Source organism: Salmo trutta, chromosome 14 (assembly GCF_901001165.1).
Source record: "Salmo trutta chromosome 14, fSalTru1.1, whole genome shotgun sequence".
NCBI lineage: Eukaryota > Metazoa > Chordata > Actinopteri > Salmoniformes > Salmonidae > Salmo > Salmo trutta.
This window is the reverse complement of record NC_042970.1, coordinates 51,325,332-51,343,534: the sequence shown is the minus strand read 5'-3', so window position 1 is coordinate 51,343,534 and position 18,203 is coordinate 51,325,332. Positions and strand designations below refer to the sequence as shown.

At 42.4% G+C, this 18,203-nt stretch overlaps 1 protein-coding gene across 5 annotated transcripts in view; it reads left to right on the top strand.

The window, feature by feature from the left end:
• The window catches only part of LOC115208353 (ral GTPase-activating protein subunit beta), an 89,708-nt gene that overhangs the window by 64,138 nt on the left and 7,367 nt on the right, over positions 1-18,203 (top strand). For 2 of the 5 annotated variants that reach the window (XM_029776332.1, XM_029776330.1), the window contains exons 21-26: positions 240-392; positions 1,382-1,591; positions 4,621-4,779; positions 8,861-9,029; positions 10,503-10,625; positions 11,496-11,632. In XM_029776332.1, coding sequence (XP_029632192.1) covers positions 240-392; positions 1,382-1,591; positions 4,621-4,779; positions 8,861-9,029; positions 10,503-10,625; positions 11,496-11,632 — 951 coding nt within the window. Of the gene's footprint in view, positions 1-236; positions 393-1,381; positions 1,592-4,620; positions 4,780-8,860; positions 9,030-10,502; positions 10,626-11,495; positions 11,633-17,085; positions 17,194-18,037; positions 18,167-18,203 lie in introns of those variants that run through there. The other 3 variants (XM_029776331.1, XM_029776329.1, XR_003881150.1) reach the window with 2 other exon arrangements.

Genomic DNA, 18,203 nt, shown 5'->3' with positions numbered 1-18,203 from the left:
TCTCATTCAACGTTAACTATGATTGCTGGTGCCAGATCTGTTTGGAAAAAATGTCTGCATCAGGGAATTGATATTCATCAGATGCTTATCGTAGACCTTTAACAATGCTAAATGATCACATGTCAGTCTGTGTTTCTTGCTGAGTTTTCCCAGTTCCTTTCTCAGGGGTCTGTATCTCATCAGAAGTATCTCTCTCCCCCCCCCCCCCCCTCTGTCTCTCTCGCTCCTCTCTGTAGCAGGTGTTTATCCCAGAGAGTCGGCCCACTCCCAAAAATGATGTGGGGATCCGGTTAAACGTCAAACACAGACCCTTCCCGGAAGAAGTGGACAAAATTCCATTTGTGAAAGCAGACCTGAGCATTCCGGATCTACACGATATTGTAGATAAGGAGGTAGGCTGGCATTGTTTGTCCATCCTTATTAGAATAATGTCTCCATTGCCCTAATGAGAATTGTATTGTAGCGTAGAGGTGGTGTTTGCATCAGCCATTGCCTGTATTTACAAAGTGACTCAAAATAGGAGTGCTTATCTAGAATCAAGGTCCCCCCTGTTATTTATTATTTAGTAAAAACTGATCTAAGATCAGCACCGCTATGGCCCCATAGGAGTGATGGGACACCTGAATCCACTTTGCACAACTAGGACAACTAGCCCATTTAATGTTAAACAAAATGTAGGCTAACTTTTGAGTTTATCATTCTCTGTGAACTTGTCCACTTCAATGAACAAGTCTCTGTCTGAAAGAAATGTAAAAAAAAAACATTCTCAACTGACAAGTCAAACACTTCATGACACATAGCTACTACACTGATGTACAGTGATCCGGACGTGAGTTGTCCTCACACACAAAATGTGACATGATTCACTAACGTCACCTACCACCAAACCTTTTTCTCTTTATCAGAGCCAGCTGATATTGGTTACTGCTCAGTATTTTCCAGTTTGATTATGACTGTGGGAGAGAAAAGGTGTCGGGATTGGGTGCGCACTGTATTGATTGTGTGAGATTTTATTGGTTGTTTTGGGAAGGTTTGTCTGCGTTGATGGTTCATTCATGTCAGGTGAGTGGTTGTGGGTGTTTGATGTTTTGTGAGGTGCTTTGAGGAGGGGATTGTCTGTGTATGTATGCAATGACACTTGCCAGCAATGCAATGGCATTCTTTTTTTTGGGGTATCCACAATAATGACTACTATTTGTCATTACTACTATAAGATGAAGATCAGAATGAGCAACAGCCATAGGATCCACTCCCATTGACCTTTGGCACAGATCTAGGACCAGCCACTTCTAATCTTAACCATTTTTAGAGGGTGAAAAATGTCAAACTGACCTTGGATAAGTGTCAAGGGGCGATACCATCATCCATTCCTCACTCTCAGCTGGAGATGCAGCACGACAAGCTGCGAGGTGTGATGGCCAAGCAGATCGAGTACGAGACGACGCTGGAGCACGGCAGCGAGGAGCGCAGGGGCAGCAAGAGCTTCCCAGACATGCTGACGGACTGCAAGCCTCCGTCTCCCTCGCAGGAGTTCCAGACGGCCCGCCTCTTCCTGTCGCACTTTGGCTTCCTGTCGCTGGAGGCACTCAAGGTACTGGGGAAAGAGATGAGAGGTTTGAAAACTGCCTATGTGGCATCGATATGAGTCAAACAGTTATTCTAGTGGCAAAATTGACTATAAAGTGTAAAGATGATAATTCTGGTCAAAAAGTCAGTCTCATCTAACTGATTTTGGAAAATCCATGCTCCACAACAGGTAAACGAAGGTTGGGTTTTAATTTGACGATGTCCATTTGCCCACTAACATGGGGTGAACAGTTGCGGTGATTGCTCTCTATCCAATAGCATAGACAGTGTGACAGACCTGTTCAGGAGCACCAACTGTTTACATAAGACAACACGTCGCGCAATACTGCACCAAACACCTTAGTTAGATGAAAAATTGCGCAACTGAAACATCCTCGGTAAAAATGTCTATATTAATTACAGATTTCTTGAGTTATCTTAAATTCATTCTGGGGATTTTGAGTTATTGAAATAGGCTTCCACATCTACAGTGTCTCATTGGGGACAAACATTAACCAAACACTGAATCGTTTAGGAAACACACCTCCAAGGCTGAAATCTCGTTTTCCTAATGAGCAACAGAAAAACACACATGCCAATCGGTGTGTTCAGTGGCTCTAAGGGATTTAAAAGGATGTACATGTGTAGTGGAACTAGGATGTAACGATTCACCGATACGCATCATCCGGGGTTCAAATGTTTAAGATACAAGTGCATCGGTCCGCGGAAGCCCAAACCGATCCAAATGAAGCATGCATCAATCAGAAAACCAATTCAAAAGGTTCCTAATGTTTTTTTTTTTATTCATATTTGATTCTGAAAATACCTCATCTGTTTTGACTGAATTGATGCGTCCTCTCCTTCAGATCTATAGACTATTAAACTTATTTTTTTTCCTTTTTTTTAACATCTAACTGCTGATAGAAAACTCCAATCATTCAAATTGTATTAACATTGTTCAGGTTCACCATAAGACATCGTTTTCGTAGTTCTGCTTTAAACAATCAGTTTATTTGGTAATTTCATGAAGGACAATCATTTTTGCGAGCTATGACAAAATTCCAAAAGTCTAAACCATTTCGCTTTTGAGATGGGGGGTAAAATCCAGTTGCATTTTATTAATTGGCTAAATGTCATTCTAATTTCAAAAGATAAATATTGACATAGTACTAGCTCAAAAACAAATATCTGCAAAATGACATGTGAATCAGTAAATTACAGTGATTTCACATAGAAACTGGGGGGATAGTGGGGTGGTATGTGCTCAGCCTGCTCTAAAGCTGCTTAGGTGCCTACACATACCATTGACACACACACACACACACACACACACACACACACACACACACACACACACACACACACACACACACACACACACACACACACACTAAGGGCCACTCAGCTTAGAGAAGTAATCTCAGACAGATCCAGCTCAGAGAGGCCCAGCTCCTGAGCTCCCATTGGCAGCAGATAAATCATTTAAAAATGGAAAATGTTGTTATGACACAAAATAAAAAATGGTGTATCGAACCGAATCGCATCTATTATTGTTCCCCTAATCAAACCGAATCGCGGCGAATTGTTTCAAACTATACTGAACAAAAATATACACGCAACAATTTCAACCATTTTACTGAGTTACAGTTCATTTAACGAAATCAGTCAATTGAAATGCATTCATTAGGCCCTAATATATGGATTTCACATGACTGAACAGAGGTGCAGCCATGGGTGGGCCTGGGAGGGCATAGACCCACCCACTGGGGAGCCAGGCCCAGCCAATCAGAATGAGTTTTTCCCCACAAAAGGGCTTTATTACAAGACAGAAATACTCCTCAGTTTCATCAGCTGTCCGGGCGGCTGGTCTTCGATGATCCGCAGGTAAAGAAGCTGGATGTGGAGGTCCTGGGCTGGCATGGTTACACGTGGTCTGCAATTGTGAGGCCGGTAGGACGTACTGCCAAGTTCTCTAAAACAACGTTGGAGGCAGCTTAAAATAACATTCAATTCCCTGGCAACAGTTCTGGTGGACATTCCTGCAGTCAGCATGCCAATTGCACTCTCCCTCAAAACTTGAGACATCTGTGGCATTGTGTTGTGTGACAAAACTGCACATTTTAGTGGCCTTTGATTGTCCCCAGCACAAGGTGCACGTGTGTAATGATCATGCTGTTTAATCAGCTTCTTGATATACGACACCTGTCAGATGGATGGTTTATCTTAGAAAAGGAGAAATGCTCACTAACAGGGATGTAAATAAATTTATGAGCATAATTTGAGAGCAATAAGCTTTTTGTGCGTATGAACATTTCTGGGATCTTTTATTTCAGCTCATGAAACATGGGATCAACTCTTTACATGTTGGGTTTATATTTTTGTTCAGTTTATATCAACTAGAAAGTATGCAATCAATTACTATTTATTCAGTTAAAACATAATTTAAGACAAACTCACATTTTAAGCATTTATTAGAAAATAGATGACAATGCATTTGGTCTTGGTGTTTTTGGCTCTGTTCCTTCAGGGGAGCCTGCTGCTAGAGCAATGTGTCAATTATTATCATTATAATCAACTACAGGCAGTGAGCAAGATACCAACCCCCCTGATGGGGGGAAAAAAGAAGAACCGAAACAGGTGGAAGCTGGGGTGGTGGAGGGCTAGCCAAAACAGTACACATATCTGGTGGCAGCAATGTTACAGCAGCAGCAATATTAAGCAGCCAAAAAAAGCCTATTGCATAGCCTAGCGCAGCAGCAAGGCAACAGCAGAGGATGTGGGTGCAGAGCTGGTCAACTTAAATAGAACGCCATATTAAGGTGAATCTGATTGGTGCAATCTCAGCTGATGCTATCACAAACACTTGAGTTCCCCGTCTGAAATGACTTCGCTTAATTTAGCTTATTTTGATCCTCGGTGTAATCACCAAGTAGCAAATTATAGTTAACCAAATACAGCAGCTAAACCAGCCAATTCATACGTAAAGTCATTTTAAGGTTGTATTAGCTGATGAACCAGCCAATTACATTTAATTTGATGTTTCCTGCCTTCCAGGAGCCCGGCAACAGTCGCCTACCTCCCCACCTGATTGCACTGGACTCTGGGTTGCCGGGCTTCTTTGACGACATGAGCTACCTGGACCTGCTGCCCTGTCGGCCCTGTGACACAGTCTTCCTCTTCTACATGAAGGCCGGCCAGAAGAGCAGCCAGGAGGTGAGAAGTTTTAAGGGGAGGGCATCAACAGGGTTGTGTTCAGTAGGACTAGTCACTTTAAACAATGTCATTTTATATAATGTTTACATACCCTACATTACTCATCTCATATGTATAATTGAAGTCGGAAGTTTACATACACCTTAGCCAAATACATTTAAACTCAGTTTTTCACAATTCCTGACATTTAATCCCAGTAAAAATCCCCTGTATTAGGTCAGTTAGGATCACTACTTTATTTTAAGAATGTGAAATGTCAGAATAACAGTAGAGAATTATTTATTTCAGCTTTTATTTCTTTCATCACATTCCCAGTGGGTCATAAGTTTACATACACTCAATTAGTATTTGGAAGCATTGCCTTTAAATTGTTTAACTTGGGTCAAACGTTTTTGGTAGCCTTCCACAAGCATCCCACAATAAGTTTGGTGAATTTTGGCCCATTCCTCCTGACAGAGCTGGTGTAACTGAGTCAGGTTTGTAGACCTCCTTGCTCGCATATGCTTTTTTAGTTTTTCCCACAAATGTTCTATAGGATTGAGGTCAGGGCTTTGTGATGGCCACTCCAATACCTTGACTTTATTGTCCTTAAGCCATTTTGCCACAACTTTGGAAGTATGTTTGGGGTCATTGTCCGTTTGGAAGACCCATTTGAGACCAAGCTTTAACTTCCTGACTGATGTCTTGAGATGTTGCTTCAATATATCCACATAATTTTCCTCCCTCATGATGCCATCTATTTTGTGACGTGCACCAGTCCCTCCTGCAGCAAAGCACCCCACAACATGATGCTGCCACCCCTGTGCTTCACGGTTGGGATGGTGTTCTTCGGCTTGCAAGCCTCCCCCTTTTTCCTCCAAACATAATGATGGTCATTATGGCCAAACAGTTCTATTTTTGTTTCATCAGACCAGAGGATATTTCTCCAAAAAGTAGGATCTTTATCCCCATGGACAGTTTGTCCCCAACTGTAGTCTGGCTTTTTTATGGCGGTTTTGGAGCAGTGGCTTCTTCCATGCTGAGCGGCCTTTCAGGTTATGTCGATATAGGACTCGTTTTACTGTGGATATAGATACTTTTGTACCCGTTTCCTCCATTATCTTCACAAGGTCCTTTGCTGTTGTTCTGGGATTGATTTGCACTTTTCGCACAAAGTACGTTCATCTCTACCGCTCATTCCTGAGCGGTATGACGGCTGCGTGGTCCCAAGGTGTTTATACTTGCGTACTATTGTTTGTACAGATGAACTTGGTATCTTCAGGTGTTTGGAAATTGCTCCCAAGGATGAACCAGACGTGTGGAGGTCTACAATGTTTTTTCTGAGGTCTTGGCTGATTTCTTTTGATTTTTCCATGATGTCAAACAAAGAGGCACTGAGTTTGAAGGTAGGCCTTGAAATACATCCACAGGTACACCTCCAATTCACTCAAATTATGTCAATTAGCCTATCAGAAGCTTCTAAAGCCATGATATAATTTTCTGGAATTTTCCAAGCTGTTTAAAGTCACAGTCAACTTAGTGTATGGAAACTTCTGACCCACTGGAATTGTGATACAGTGAATTATAAGTGAAATAATCTGTCTGTCAACAATTGTTGGAAAAATTACTTGTGTCATGCACAAAGTACATGTCCTAACCAACTATAGTTATACTATATAGTTTGTTAACAAGAAATTTGTGGAGTGGTTGAAAAACGAGTTTTAATGACTCCAACCTAAGTGTATGTAAACTTCCGACTTCAACTGTATATACTGTGCTCTATACCATCTACTGCATCTTGCCTATGCCGTTCGGCCATCGCTCATCCATATATTTGTATGTACATATTCTTATTCATTACTTTACACTTGTGTGTGTATAAGGTAGTTGTGAAATTGTTAGATATTACTGCATGGTCGGAACTAGAAGCACAAGCATTTCGCTACAGTCTACATCTGCTAACCATGTGTATGTGACCCAATAAAATTTTTTGATTAGGAACGAACAGAAGAAAAAGGTCAAACTGGTTTTCCATTGCTGAAACTTTTTAACTTTTTGCTACAATGTGCCCTAATGAGCATGGCTCAGGAGTTATGGACCGGTGCAAAAGTCTTGATTAACTTCTTTCATGCCCTGATATTATAGTCTACTTTCTCTGAAATTCCTTCTAGACAGTTGCGCTAAACTATTCTAAAATGGTTGGGGGAAAAAAAAACATTAGGTGCCCGAGTCTGGTCTATTGGTAGATCTGCAGACTCCTTCTCATTTCAAACCTATTAATAAAACCAGCAAAATACAACTGAAATTTTGACCAAAAACTTTTAGTCTAAAACCATTTACAGAAAATGAAATATTTCATGTTCACGTCTCCTCTGATAATGGACTGTCTGTCCCTGTGTCCCATGCATAGAGTTAGTTAGAGGGCGGATCTTTGTACCTGTCCCATTATGGCTTCTGTGAGAGCAAGGCCACGCCATTGAGTCTTATCTCCATTTTAAAGTAGTACATTTTCTTATTATTTTTTGTTTGAAATAAGTAGTAAAGCTAATATTGATGATTTCACCACCATCTGGCGTCCTGAACCAAAATCTTTTCTTTCATTCATTTTTGCCACTAGATGGCGGTGATATAGTTTCAAGCCATTTGTGACTCACGACCTGGATTCGGTCTTATGTAGCAAAATTTGAATTTCTGTTTTTACATTGGATTAAAGTAGAGACTCAGAGCTACAAAATGCTATATCATACACTGCATTTTAGGAACAATGGGAAAGTAAGTCTGCTTTGAAAGTCGATAGACTTGTAAACTAGAAAATTGTATTTTAGTGTTTCGGTCAGAGAGGTTTTCATTGTCTACACCCATCCAGCATCATTCACACCCTCTTAAGCTTTAGCCCCACCCATCTCGTTTCGTTCTCGGAGCAGACACTTGACGCTCTGGCCGATGATTTGTTTACCACTGGAAAACATGAAAACAGCCTAACCAGCTCTGTTGGCAACAATTTTATTATGCTTTTTTGCCGACTTTACTGACACCGGCTATATTCAACAGGTGTTGTACACTTTAGCTTAACACATTAAACAATGAACCTAGCTGGGTAAAAACATGTAAGATCACACACATCACGTTAGCTAACGAGCCAGCCACCTAACGTTAGCTGGGGAGCCAGCAAGCTAACGCTACCTAACAGTAACTACACGTTAGCTCAAGACATGTAGCTAGCTAGCTAGGTAGACAATGAATCTAGCTAGGTAAACATGTAATATCACACATCACGAGCCAGCAAGCTAACGTTAGCTAGTTAAACAACAATGAATGTCATACACATATTAAAAAAAACACTGTCAAAATTAGAAACGTGTAATATCTGAAAATTTAGCTAGCTAGACAATCTTACCCTATATATCATCATGCATGATGGACGCGTCTCCCTGTCACGAATCCATGCCACAAATGCCCTTAGTTTGACGATGTAATCAGGAAACGGGTGTTTTCGCCATCTCTTTAGCTGTCATACTCTCATTGCACTAATTTCAATTCTCGATCCTCCAGAAAGTGGAGAGCAACACTTATGCAGCTACATTTAAAAAAAAAAAATAAATCCGTATTCAACAGGATTACCAACACAGACTGAGCTCAAATAGAATCCTCTCTCGGCATGTCCAGCCCACTCATTATCTCAGCCAATCATGGCTAGTGGGAAGGTTACTGGCTTTTTCTGTGGTTTACCAACAAGGCTCATAATTTAACAATTTAATTCGTATTTACAGATCGCATACAAGTTTGTTATTAAGGGACATGAAAGTTTACATGTTCAAGAAGGTATTTCTGCCCCCCAAAAAAACACATTTTGCTAAATAAATACAAAAACATTAAAATGGCTCTCCTGTGAAGTCGTGACTTGCGACATACGCCTAGTTTCCTGAAACGGGTCACATTTACAAACCATAGCACCCAATTTGTATAAGACAATGCTCTGATCATTGGCTGATCACTCCCAACCCATAGGAATCCCCACCCTGTTGACGCTCTCAATGGCCATGTCCGTGCAAAAACAGGTTATATCGATGATGAGGCCTCTAACTCTATGGTCCTATGCCAGATCCTGAGAAATGTGGAGTCGAGCGCCAACGTGCAGCATCACTTCCTGGAGTTCCTGATGTCGCTGGGCTGGCCCGTGGAGGTGGGGCAGCACCCAGGCTGGACGGGCAGCGTCTACACTAGCTGGTCCATCAACAACCACAACAATAACGGAGACAGCATCCCACCAGGTGAGGGAGAGAGCATTAGGTTAACCTGAGAATATACAGTACCAGTCAAAAGTTAGGGTTTTTCTTTATTTTAACTTTTTTCTACTTTTTTTAATAATAATGAGACATCAAAACTATGAAATAACACATATGGAATCATGTAGTAACTGAAAAAGTTTTAAACGAATCCAAATCAAACTCGTCAATGTGCATCATGCTAGCTGTCCCTCAAATGGCAAGGGACTGAAGCACATTGGCTGGAACTCAAATTGATAGGGGCTGACCTACATGGGCCAAGCTTGCATTACTCAAAATGGCGCTGCACAGCTTCCAGTAAAGTCGCTTGCAAAATAGGGATTTTGTTTCTAATTGAGGTAAGACAGTAATGCCGACCCTATTTGACACATTTCCTGCCCTAGAGCGTAAATGCATTTTTAGGTTCCACCTCCAGGCTCCTCATACAGTACCAGTCAAAGTCTGGATACACCTACTTATTCCAGGGTAGAATAATAGAGAAAACAACAAAACTATGAAATAACACATATAGAATCATGTAGTAACCAAAAGTGTAAAACAAATCAAAATATATTTTATATTTGAATTCTTCAAAGTAGCCACCTTTTGCCTTGATAACAGCTTTGCACACTCTTGGCATTCTCTCAACCAACTTCATGAGGTAGTCACCTGGAATGCATTTCAATTAACAGGTGTGCCTTAGTTAATTTGTTTGAGGCTTTAAAATTGTTTTTACCCTGTGATTTTGAACATTCAAAGCATCTGGAAAATGTCCATCACAGGCATTTAGCTTGCTAAATAACTTCTGAGTGATGGGAAGCACAAGCACCACCACCAATCTGCCTACAACACTGCGCACACACACACCAGTCCTTACTATGACAACTAATGTAGCATTGTCAGCAAATGACTGAGGTCTCAACACACATATCCGATTTGGTCACTTGTAACTTGCTGTTTGGACATTCAGTAGTCCAAAACGGATTTGAGAAACAAAACTGATTTGAACATTAAGGCCTGCAGTGTGAACAAGGCTTAACAGTCAAGAGACTCCATATGTAGCCTAGCAGATGAAGTAGGATATTTCTAATCAATGAAAAATGGAATAAAAATGACAAAATTATTAATGGTGGTGTTGTAGAAAAGGATGAGAAGCGCCGCTAAATGGCTTCAATTAGCCTTCACTAACTTAGCTGGCAGCGTAGCTAGCTCCTTGACATTCTTGATGCAGTCAAGACTATCGATGTTATGATAGATATGGCCACAACAAGTTTGTCTAACTAGCGTAAGTATGGCGCCCTGCTGCTCAAGCAGAGCAGCACCCTCTCTGCCGAGTCGCGCAGCAAACAATATTTATTTTTTGCACGTGTGTATTTCGACTGTCAGGATATCCGGAAAAATGTAACGATATTATTTGAATAGTGAAAATATTTAAAATGCCCAAACCTAATAGTAAGGAAGTTCCTTTTGTCCCCACAGATGATACTATCACCCTGGGAGACACAGGCGGGGGCGTGTTCAATGGAGAGAAGCGGGTGCTGTACTACGCTGACGCCCTGACCGAGATCGCCTTTGTCGTTCCCTCGCTCACAGACTGCTCCGGTGGGCCTCATCCCTTTCTCCCATCTTCCTCTATTACTTTCTCTCCTGTACTCCTCATCCATCTCTTCCATCATCACATCTTATTTTCTCTCCTCCACTCCTCATCTGGATTTTGTTGTTTGGGAGGGGAGATCAGCTATGAAACTAGCAGACAGATTAGTCTATAAAATAACATTACTTGCATCATTTCTTATCCCATTTTTTCTTTTTTACCCCTACCACCCCATCCCCTGGTTGGAGGACCTGGTGGAAAACATTCAAATTCAACATATATACACATTTAGGCTTATTTCTACAGGATTCCCAAGTGCATCGTCAAATCAACCAATCCCTCTAATCTTAATTCCATCCCTCAGATCAAAGGACAGTACCAAAAGAGATGATCTATTGATTATGTTTCTTCATTGCAGAGTCTGCACAGGGCTGACTGTTTAATCCCCCATATATTGAGTGTTCTTTTTGTGGGGAGAATTTTACATAAGTTTAAATGAATTTGATTTCCTCTAATTTTATCAACAAATGTTTTTTTAGAGCTTTGTAATTGTATTAGAAAGTCATTGAGCAGGGGTGTATTCATTAGGCACTAAACAGAAGAAAATGGACTCATCTTTTTTTCCTGTTGTCAAACATTTAGCCACATTATGCCGTGACTGATGAAGTTGCGTGGGTTCATCTGTGTGTGTCTCAAATGTCACCCTATTCCCTATAAAGTGCACTACTTTTGACCAAAACCCTGGTTAAAAGTAGTGCACTAATGTTATATAGGGGTCCTGCTAAAAAATAGTGCACTATCTAGGGAATAGGGTGCCGTTTGGGGTGCCGTTTGGGGTGCAGACTGTGTTCTCACTTGTCTTTGTGTTGTTCCTGTAGCTGAGTCGTCGGAGAGCAGTTTCCCCACAGTGGACTCTGACTCTCAGATGGAACTGCTACCCAACCTGCTGAAACAGTCCAACCTCACACTGGAGCTCTTCCCCAACCACTCTGACAACGTGGCCCCCGCACAGAGGGTAAGACGCACTACAACCCATTATAAGGGACACTTTTTTTTTTTTTTTTTACATTATTATCATTATCTCCAACCATACCAGTGTCTACATGAAGTGTGTTCGGAAAGTATTCAGACCCCTTGACTTTTTACACATTTTGTTACGTTAGCCTTATTCTTAAATGAATAAATGCATTTTTTTCCCTAATCAATCTACACACAATACCACATAATTAAAAAGCAAAAACAGTTGTTGTTTTTTTTACCTTATTTACATAAGTATTCAGAGTCTTTGCTATGAGACTCGAAATTGAGCTGAGGTGAATCTTGTTTCCATTGATCATCCTTGAGATGTTTCTACAACTTGATTGGCGTCCACCTGTGGTAAATTCAATTGGTTGGACATGATTTGGAAAGGCAAACACCTGTCTATATAAGTCCCACAGTTCACTATGCATGTCAGAGCAAAAACCAAGCCATGAGTTCGAAGGAATTGTCTGTAGAGCTCCGAGACAGGATTGTGTCGAGGCACAGATCTGGGGAAGGGTACCAACAATTTCTACAGCATTGAAGGTCCCCAAGAACACAGTGGCCTCCATTCTTAAATGGAAGAAGTTTAAAACCACTAAGACTCTTCCTAGAGAAGGGCCTTGATCAGGGTGGTGACCAAGAACCCGATGGTCACTCTGAAAGAGCTCCAGAGTTCCTCTGTGGAGATGGGAAAATCTTCCAGAAGGACAACAATCTCTGTAGCACTCCACCAATCAGGCTTTTATGGTAGAGTGGCCAGACGGAAGCCACTCCTCAGTCAAAGGCATATGCCAGTCCGCTTGGAGTTTGCCAAAAGGCACCTAAAGGACTCAGACCATGACAAACAAGATTATCTGGTTTGATGAAACCAAGATTGAACTCTTTGACCTGAATGCCAAGCGTCACGTCTGGAGGAAACCTGGCACAATCTCTACAGTGAAGCATGGTGGTGGCAGCATCATGCTGTGGGGATGGTTTTCAGCGACAAGGACTGGGAGACTAGTCAGGATCGAGGGAAGGATGAACGGAGCAAAGTACAGAGAGATCCTTGATGAAAACCGGCTCCAGAGTGCTCAGGACCTCAAACTGGGGCGAAGGTTCACCTTTCAACAGGACAACAACCCTAAGCACACAGCCAAGACAACCCAGGAGTGTCCGGGCTCTGGCCCAGCCAGAGCCCGGACTTGAACCTGATCGAACATCTCTGGAGAGACCTGCAAATAGCTGTGCAGCGACGCTCCCCATCCAACCTGACAGAGCTTGAGAGAATCTGCAGAGAAGAATGGGAGAAACTCCCCAAGTACAGGTGTGCCAAGCTTGTAGCGTCATACACAAGAAGACCCGAGGCTGTCATCGCTGCCAAAGGTGCTTAAACAAAGTACTGAGTAAAGGGTCTGAATACTTATGTAAATGTATTATTTCCATTTTTCTATATATTTGCATACAATCCTAAAAAACAGTTTTTGCTTTGTCATTATGGGGTATTGTGTGTAGATTGATAAGGGGTTAAAAACAATTTAATACATTTTCGAATAAGGCTGTAACTTAACACAATGTGTATTATTTTCCTCAGTCAGACCCACCTGGTCAATGCCCAAAGCCCACCTGAACCCTACCCCAGTGTTATTTGATTCTGGTCCTGGAGGGCCAAAACACCCTAACCGTTTCATTCTCACCTTCTGAATAGGGACGCTGTGCCTTTTCCGACTCACAGCTTTTTAGATGGGGTCAATGAATGGTGATAGCCAGGGGTCGAATCTTTAAAGTTAACAAGGGATAGGAGCTACAGTAGCGGGGTCCGGTTGGCAAGGCGCCGACAGAGGGCTGCCGCGCTTCTAGTCCTTGGGAAGCTTTGCAGTATTTGTTTTTTTATGTTTTATTTCTTACATTGTTAGCCCAGAAAATGTTGCGTTATTACATACAGCCGGGAAGAACTATTAGATATCAGAGCAGTGTCAACTTACCAGCACTACAACCAGGAATACTACTTTCCCGAAGCGGATCCTTTGTCCGAACTACCCAGGGCATTTGAGCTGATTCCAGAGGCTGACCTTAAACAACGCTGCCAGAGAAGAGGTAGGCGGAGCGGTCTTCTGGTGCACACACCACCCACCTCTTCCGAGTATATTACTCGCTAATGTCCAGTTTCTAGATAACAAGGTAGACAAAATTAGGGCAAAGGTGACTTTCCAGAGAGACATCAGGGATTGTAACATGCTCTGTTTCATGGATACATGGCTCTCTCGGGATATGCTGTCGGAGTCGATACAGCCACCTGGATTCTTGTTACGTCGCACCGACAGGAATAAACATCTCTCCAGGAAGAAGGGCGGGGGTGTATGTTTCATGATTAACGTCTCATAGTGTAATTGTAACAACATAAAGGAACTCGAGTCCTTTTGTTCACCTGACCTAGAATTCCTCAATCAAATGCCGACCGTATTATCTCCCAAGAGAATTCTCCTCGGTTATTGTCACAGCTGTGTATATCCCCCCTCAACCAATACCACGACGGCCCTCAAGGAACTTCACTGGACTTTATGCAAACTGGAAACCATATATCCTGAGGCTGCATTTATTGTAGCTGGGGATTTTAACAAAGCAAATTTGAGAACAAGGCGACCTAAATTCTATCAGCATATTGACTGTAGTACTCGTGCTGGCAGAACTCTGGATCACTGCTACTCGAACTTCCGCGATGCATACAAGGCCCTTTCCCGCCCTCCTTTTGGCAAATCTGACCACGACTCCATTTTTCTCCTCCCCTCCTATAGGCAGAAACTCAAACAGGATGTACCCGTGTTAAGAACTATTCAACGCTGGTCTGGCCAATTGGAATCCACACCTCAAGATTGTTTTGATCACGCGGACTGGGACATGTTCCAGGGTAGACTCAGAGAATAATATCGACATGTACGCTGATTCGGTGAGTGAGTTTATAAGGAAGTGCATGGATGTACCCAATGTGACTATTAAAACCTACCCTAACCAGAAACCGTGGATAGATGGCGGCATTCACGCAAAAGTGAAGTCGCGAACCACAGCATTTAACCATGGAAAGGTAACTGGGATTATGGCTGAATACAAACAGTGTAGTTATTCCCTCCGCAAGGCAATCAAACAAGCGAAATGCCAGTACAGGGACAAGGTGGAGTCGCAATTCAACGGCTCAGACACGAGATGTGGCAGGGTCTACAGACAATAAAAAGAAAACCAGCCACGTCACGGACAAGGACATCTTGCTTCCAGACAAACTAAACACCACCTTATTTGCCCGCTTTGAGGATAATACAGTGCCACCTACGCGGCCCGCTACCAAGGACTGTGGGCTCTCCTTCTCCGTGGCCGATGTGAGTAAGAGATTTAAACGTGTTAACACTCACAAGGCTGTCGGCCCAGACGGCATCCCTAGCCGCGTCCTCAGAGCAAGCGCAGACCAGCTGGCTGGTGTGTTTACGGACATATTCAATCTCTCCCTATCCACCATTGTTCCTGTACCCAAGAAGGCAAAGGTAATTGAACTAAATTACTATCGTCCCGTAGCACTCACTTCTGTCATCATGAAGTGCTTTGAGAGGCTAGTCAAGGATCATATCACCTCCACCTTACTTATCACCCTAGACCCACTTCAATTTGCCTTCCACCCCAATAGGTTCACAGACGATGCAATCGCCATAACACTGCACACTGCCCTATCCCATCTGGACAAGAGGAATACCTATGTAAGTGTGCTGTTGACTATAGCTCAGCATTCAACAGCATAGTACCCTTCAAACTCATCATTAAGCTAGAGGTCCTGGGTCTCAACCCCGCCCTGTCCAATTGGGTCCTGGACTTCTTGGCAGACCGCCCCCAGGTGGTGAAGGTAGGAAACACCATCTCCACTTCGCTGATCCTCAACACTGGGGCCCCACAAGGGTGCATGCTCATTCCCCTCCTGTACTCCCTGTTCACCCATGATTGCGTGGCCATGCATGCCTCCAACTCAATCATCAAGTTTGCAGTCGACACAACAGTTGTAGGTTTGATTACCAACAATGACGAGACAGCCTACAGGGAGGAGGTGGGGGCACTCGAGTGTAGTGTCAACAAAACAAAGGAGATGATCGTGGACTTAAGGAAACGGCAGAGGGAGCACCCCCCTATCCACATCGACGGGACAGCAGTGGAGAAGGTGGAAAGCTTTTTAAGTTCCTCGGCATACATATCACGGACAAACTGAAATGGTCCACCCACACAGACAGTGTGGTGAAGAAGGCGAAACAGCGCCTCTTCAACCTCAGGAGGCTGAAGAAATGTCTTGTCACCTGAAACCCTCACAAACTTTTACAGATGCACTATTGAGAGCATCATGTCGGGCTGCATCACCGCCTGGTACGGCAACTGCACCGCCCTCAACTGCAAGGCTCTCCAGAGAGTGGTGCGGTCTGCACAACACATCACCGGGGGCACACTACCTGCCCTCCAGGACACCTACAGCAACCAATGTCACAGGAAGGCCAAAAAGATCATCAAGGACAACAACCACCCGAGCCACTGCCTGTTCACCCTGCTACCATCCAGAAGGTGAGGTCAGTACAGGTGCATCAAAGCTGGGACCAAAAGACTAAAAAACAGCTTCTATCTCATGGCCATCAGACTGTTAAAACAGCCATCACTAACACAGAGAGGCTGCTGCATACATCGACTTGAAATAATTGGCCACTTTAATAAATGGATCCCTAGTCACTTTAATAATGCCACTTTAATAATGTTTACATATCCTGCATGACTCATCTCATATGTATATACTGTATTTTATACCATCTATTGCATCTTGCCTATGCCGCTTAGTCATTGTTCATCCATATATTTATATGTATATGTGACCCGATTCAGGGAACTAAGGCGTATGTCGCAAGTCACAACTTCACTGGAGAACCTTTTGAACGTACTTTTTTTTATTTATGTTTTTATGAAAATGCGTTTTGTTTTGGGCAGAAATGCCTTCTCGCACATGTGAACTTTCATGTGCCTTAATATCAAACGTGTATGTCATTTGTAAATATGAATACAATTGTTAAATTACAAGCCTAGTTGGTTTAGCCACAGAGAAAGGCTGCAACCTTCCCGCTAGCCATGATTGGCTGAGTTAATGAGTGGACTGGACATGCAGAGAGATGAGTTTGGATTGGTCTGCGGTATTGCATCTTGTGTCGATAAAATGAGCTGCTCATAATGATTAGATACTCCTTTCTTTAGATAAACGTTAGCCGTAGAGAACTGCAAATATTTTGCTACTGCTCTCAATAACATTTCTGCCCTGAATTTATCAGGCGCAATCAACAAACCTTTGTTGATAGCGCCTGATAAATTATGGGGAAAAGTTGTGATGGACTACTTTCTGGATGACGATCGTGCTATGCAATGGTGACTCTCTCTGAAAATAACATGTTTTGAAATCAGCGGAACACAATGGGCCAAACAAGCTGTGCAAACTAAACGGGAACAACACCGGGTGTCTTTTTAAAAGGCGTTGCAGTCTGCCGTGAACCTTTTCATCCATGTATACAGGTAAGAATCTAGCTATAGATTCAGATATTATACATTTGTAGTTTTGTCAGAAAGTTGTTTTCATTGCAAGCTAAAGCTTGCTGTTAGCTAGCCAGCTGGAGTTCCATGGCTGGCTTGTTAACCAAATAACGTTAGGTTCAATGTTAGTTAACTTTAGCTTGCTATGACAATCAGTTTGTATTGCTAGTAACGTTACTCTATGGATCGGTATTATAGTAACATTTTTTGCTTGCTAACGCCATCGCTCATCTATATATTTATATGTACATATTCTTATTCATCCCTTTACATTTGTGTGTATTTGTTTATATAAGGTAGTTGTTGTGTATGTGTTAGATTACTTGTTAGATTTTACTGCATAGTCGGAGCTAGAAGCACAAGCATTTCGCTACACTCGCATTAACATCTGTTAACCATGTGTATGTGACCAACAAAAATTGATTTGATTTTGAAGACACCAGCTTGCTGTTAGCTAGCTAATGTTTGCTGAGGTTAGGTGGCTGGATTGCTATCTAACATTAGCTTGTGTATGAGGTGTGTGTAACGTTAGTGATTTCATTGTAACGTTAGTGAATGCCATTTCGCATTGCTTGTTATAGCCTAATGTTAGCTAGCTAACTATCTAACATTGAACCTATTGGTTAACTTTAGCTAGCTATGACAATCGGTTTGTATTGCCAGTTAAAGCTTGCTGTTAGCTAGCCAGCTGACATTAGATGGCTGGCTAGCTACAGTAGCTAACATTACCTGTATGAATTGTGTGTAGTGATATTATCTCAGAATGCCATTTCGCATCTATTGTATAATTATGCTAAAATTTTTGTCTTTGGAATTTGTCTTTCAGCATCAATCAGTAGAACCGGCCTGTCAGTCATCAAAAAGAGAGCTGGCCCTGGCAAGCAAAGGCAGCAGCGCAGTCATCAACTACATGCACCATTTCTTCACCAACTACAGAGTTGAGAAAACATGTGTGGACCTGAATTGTGATAACTGCAGTGGCCAAAACAAGA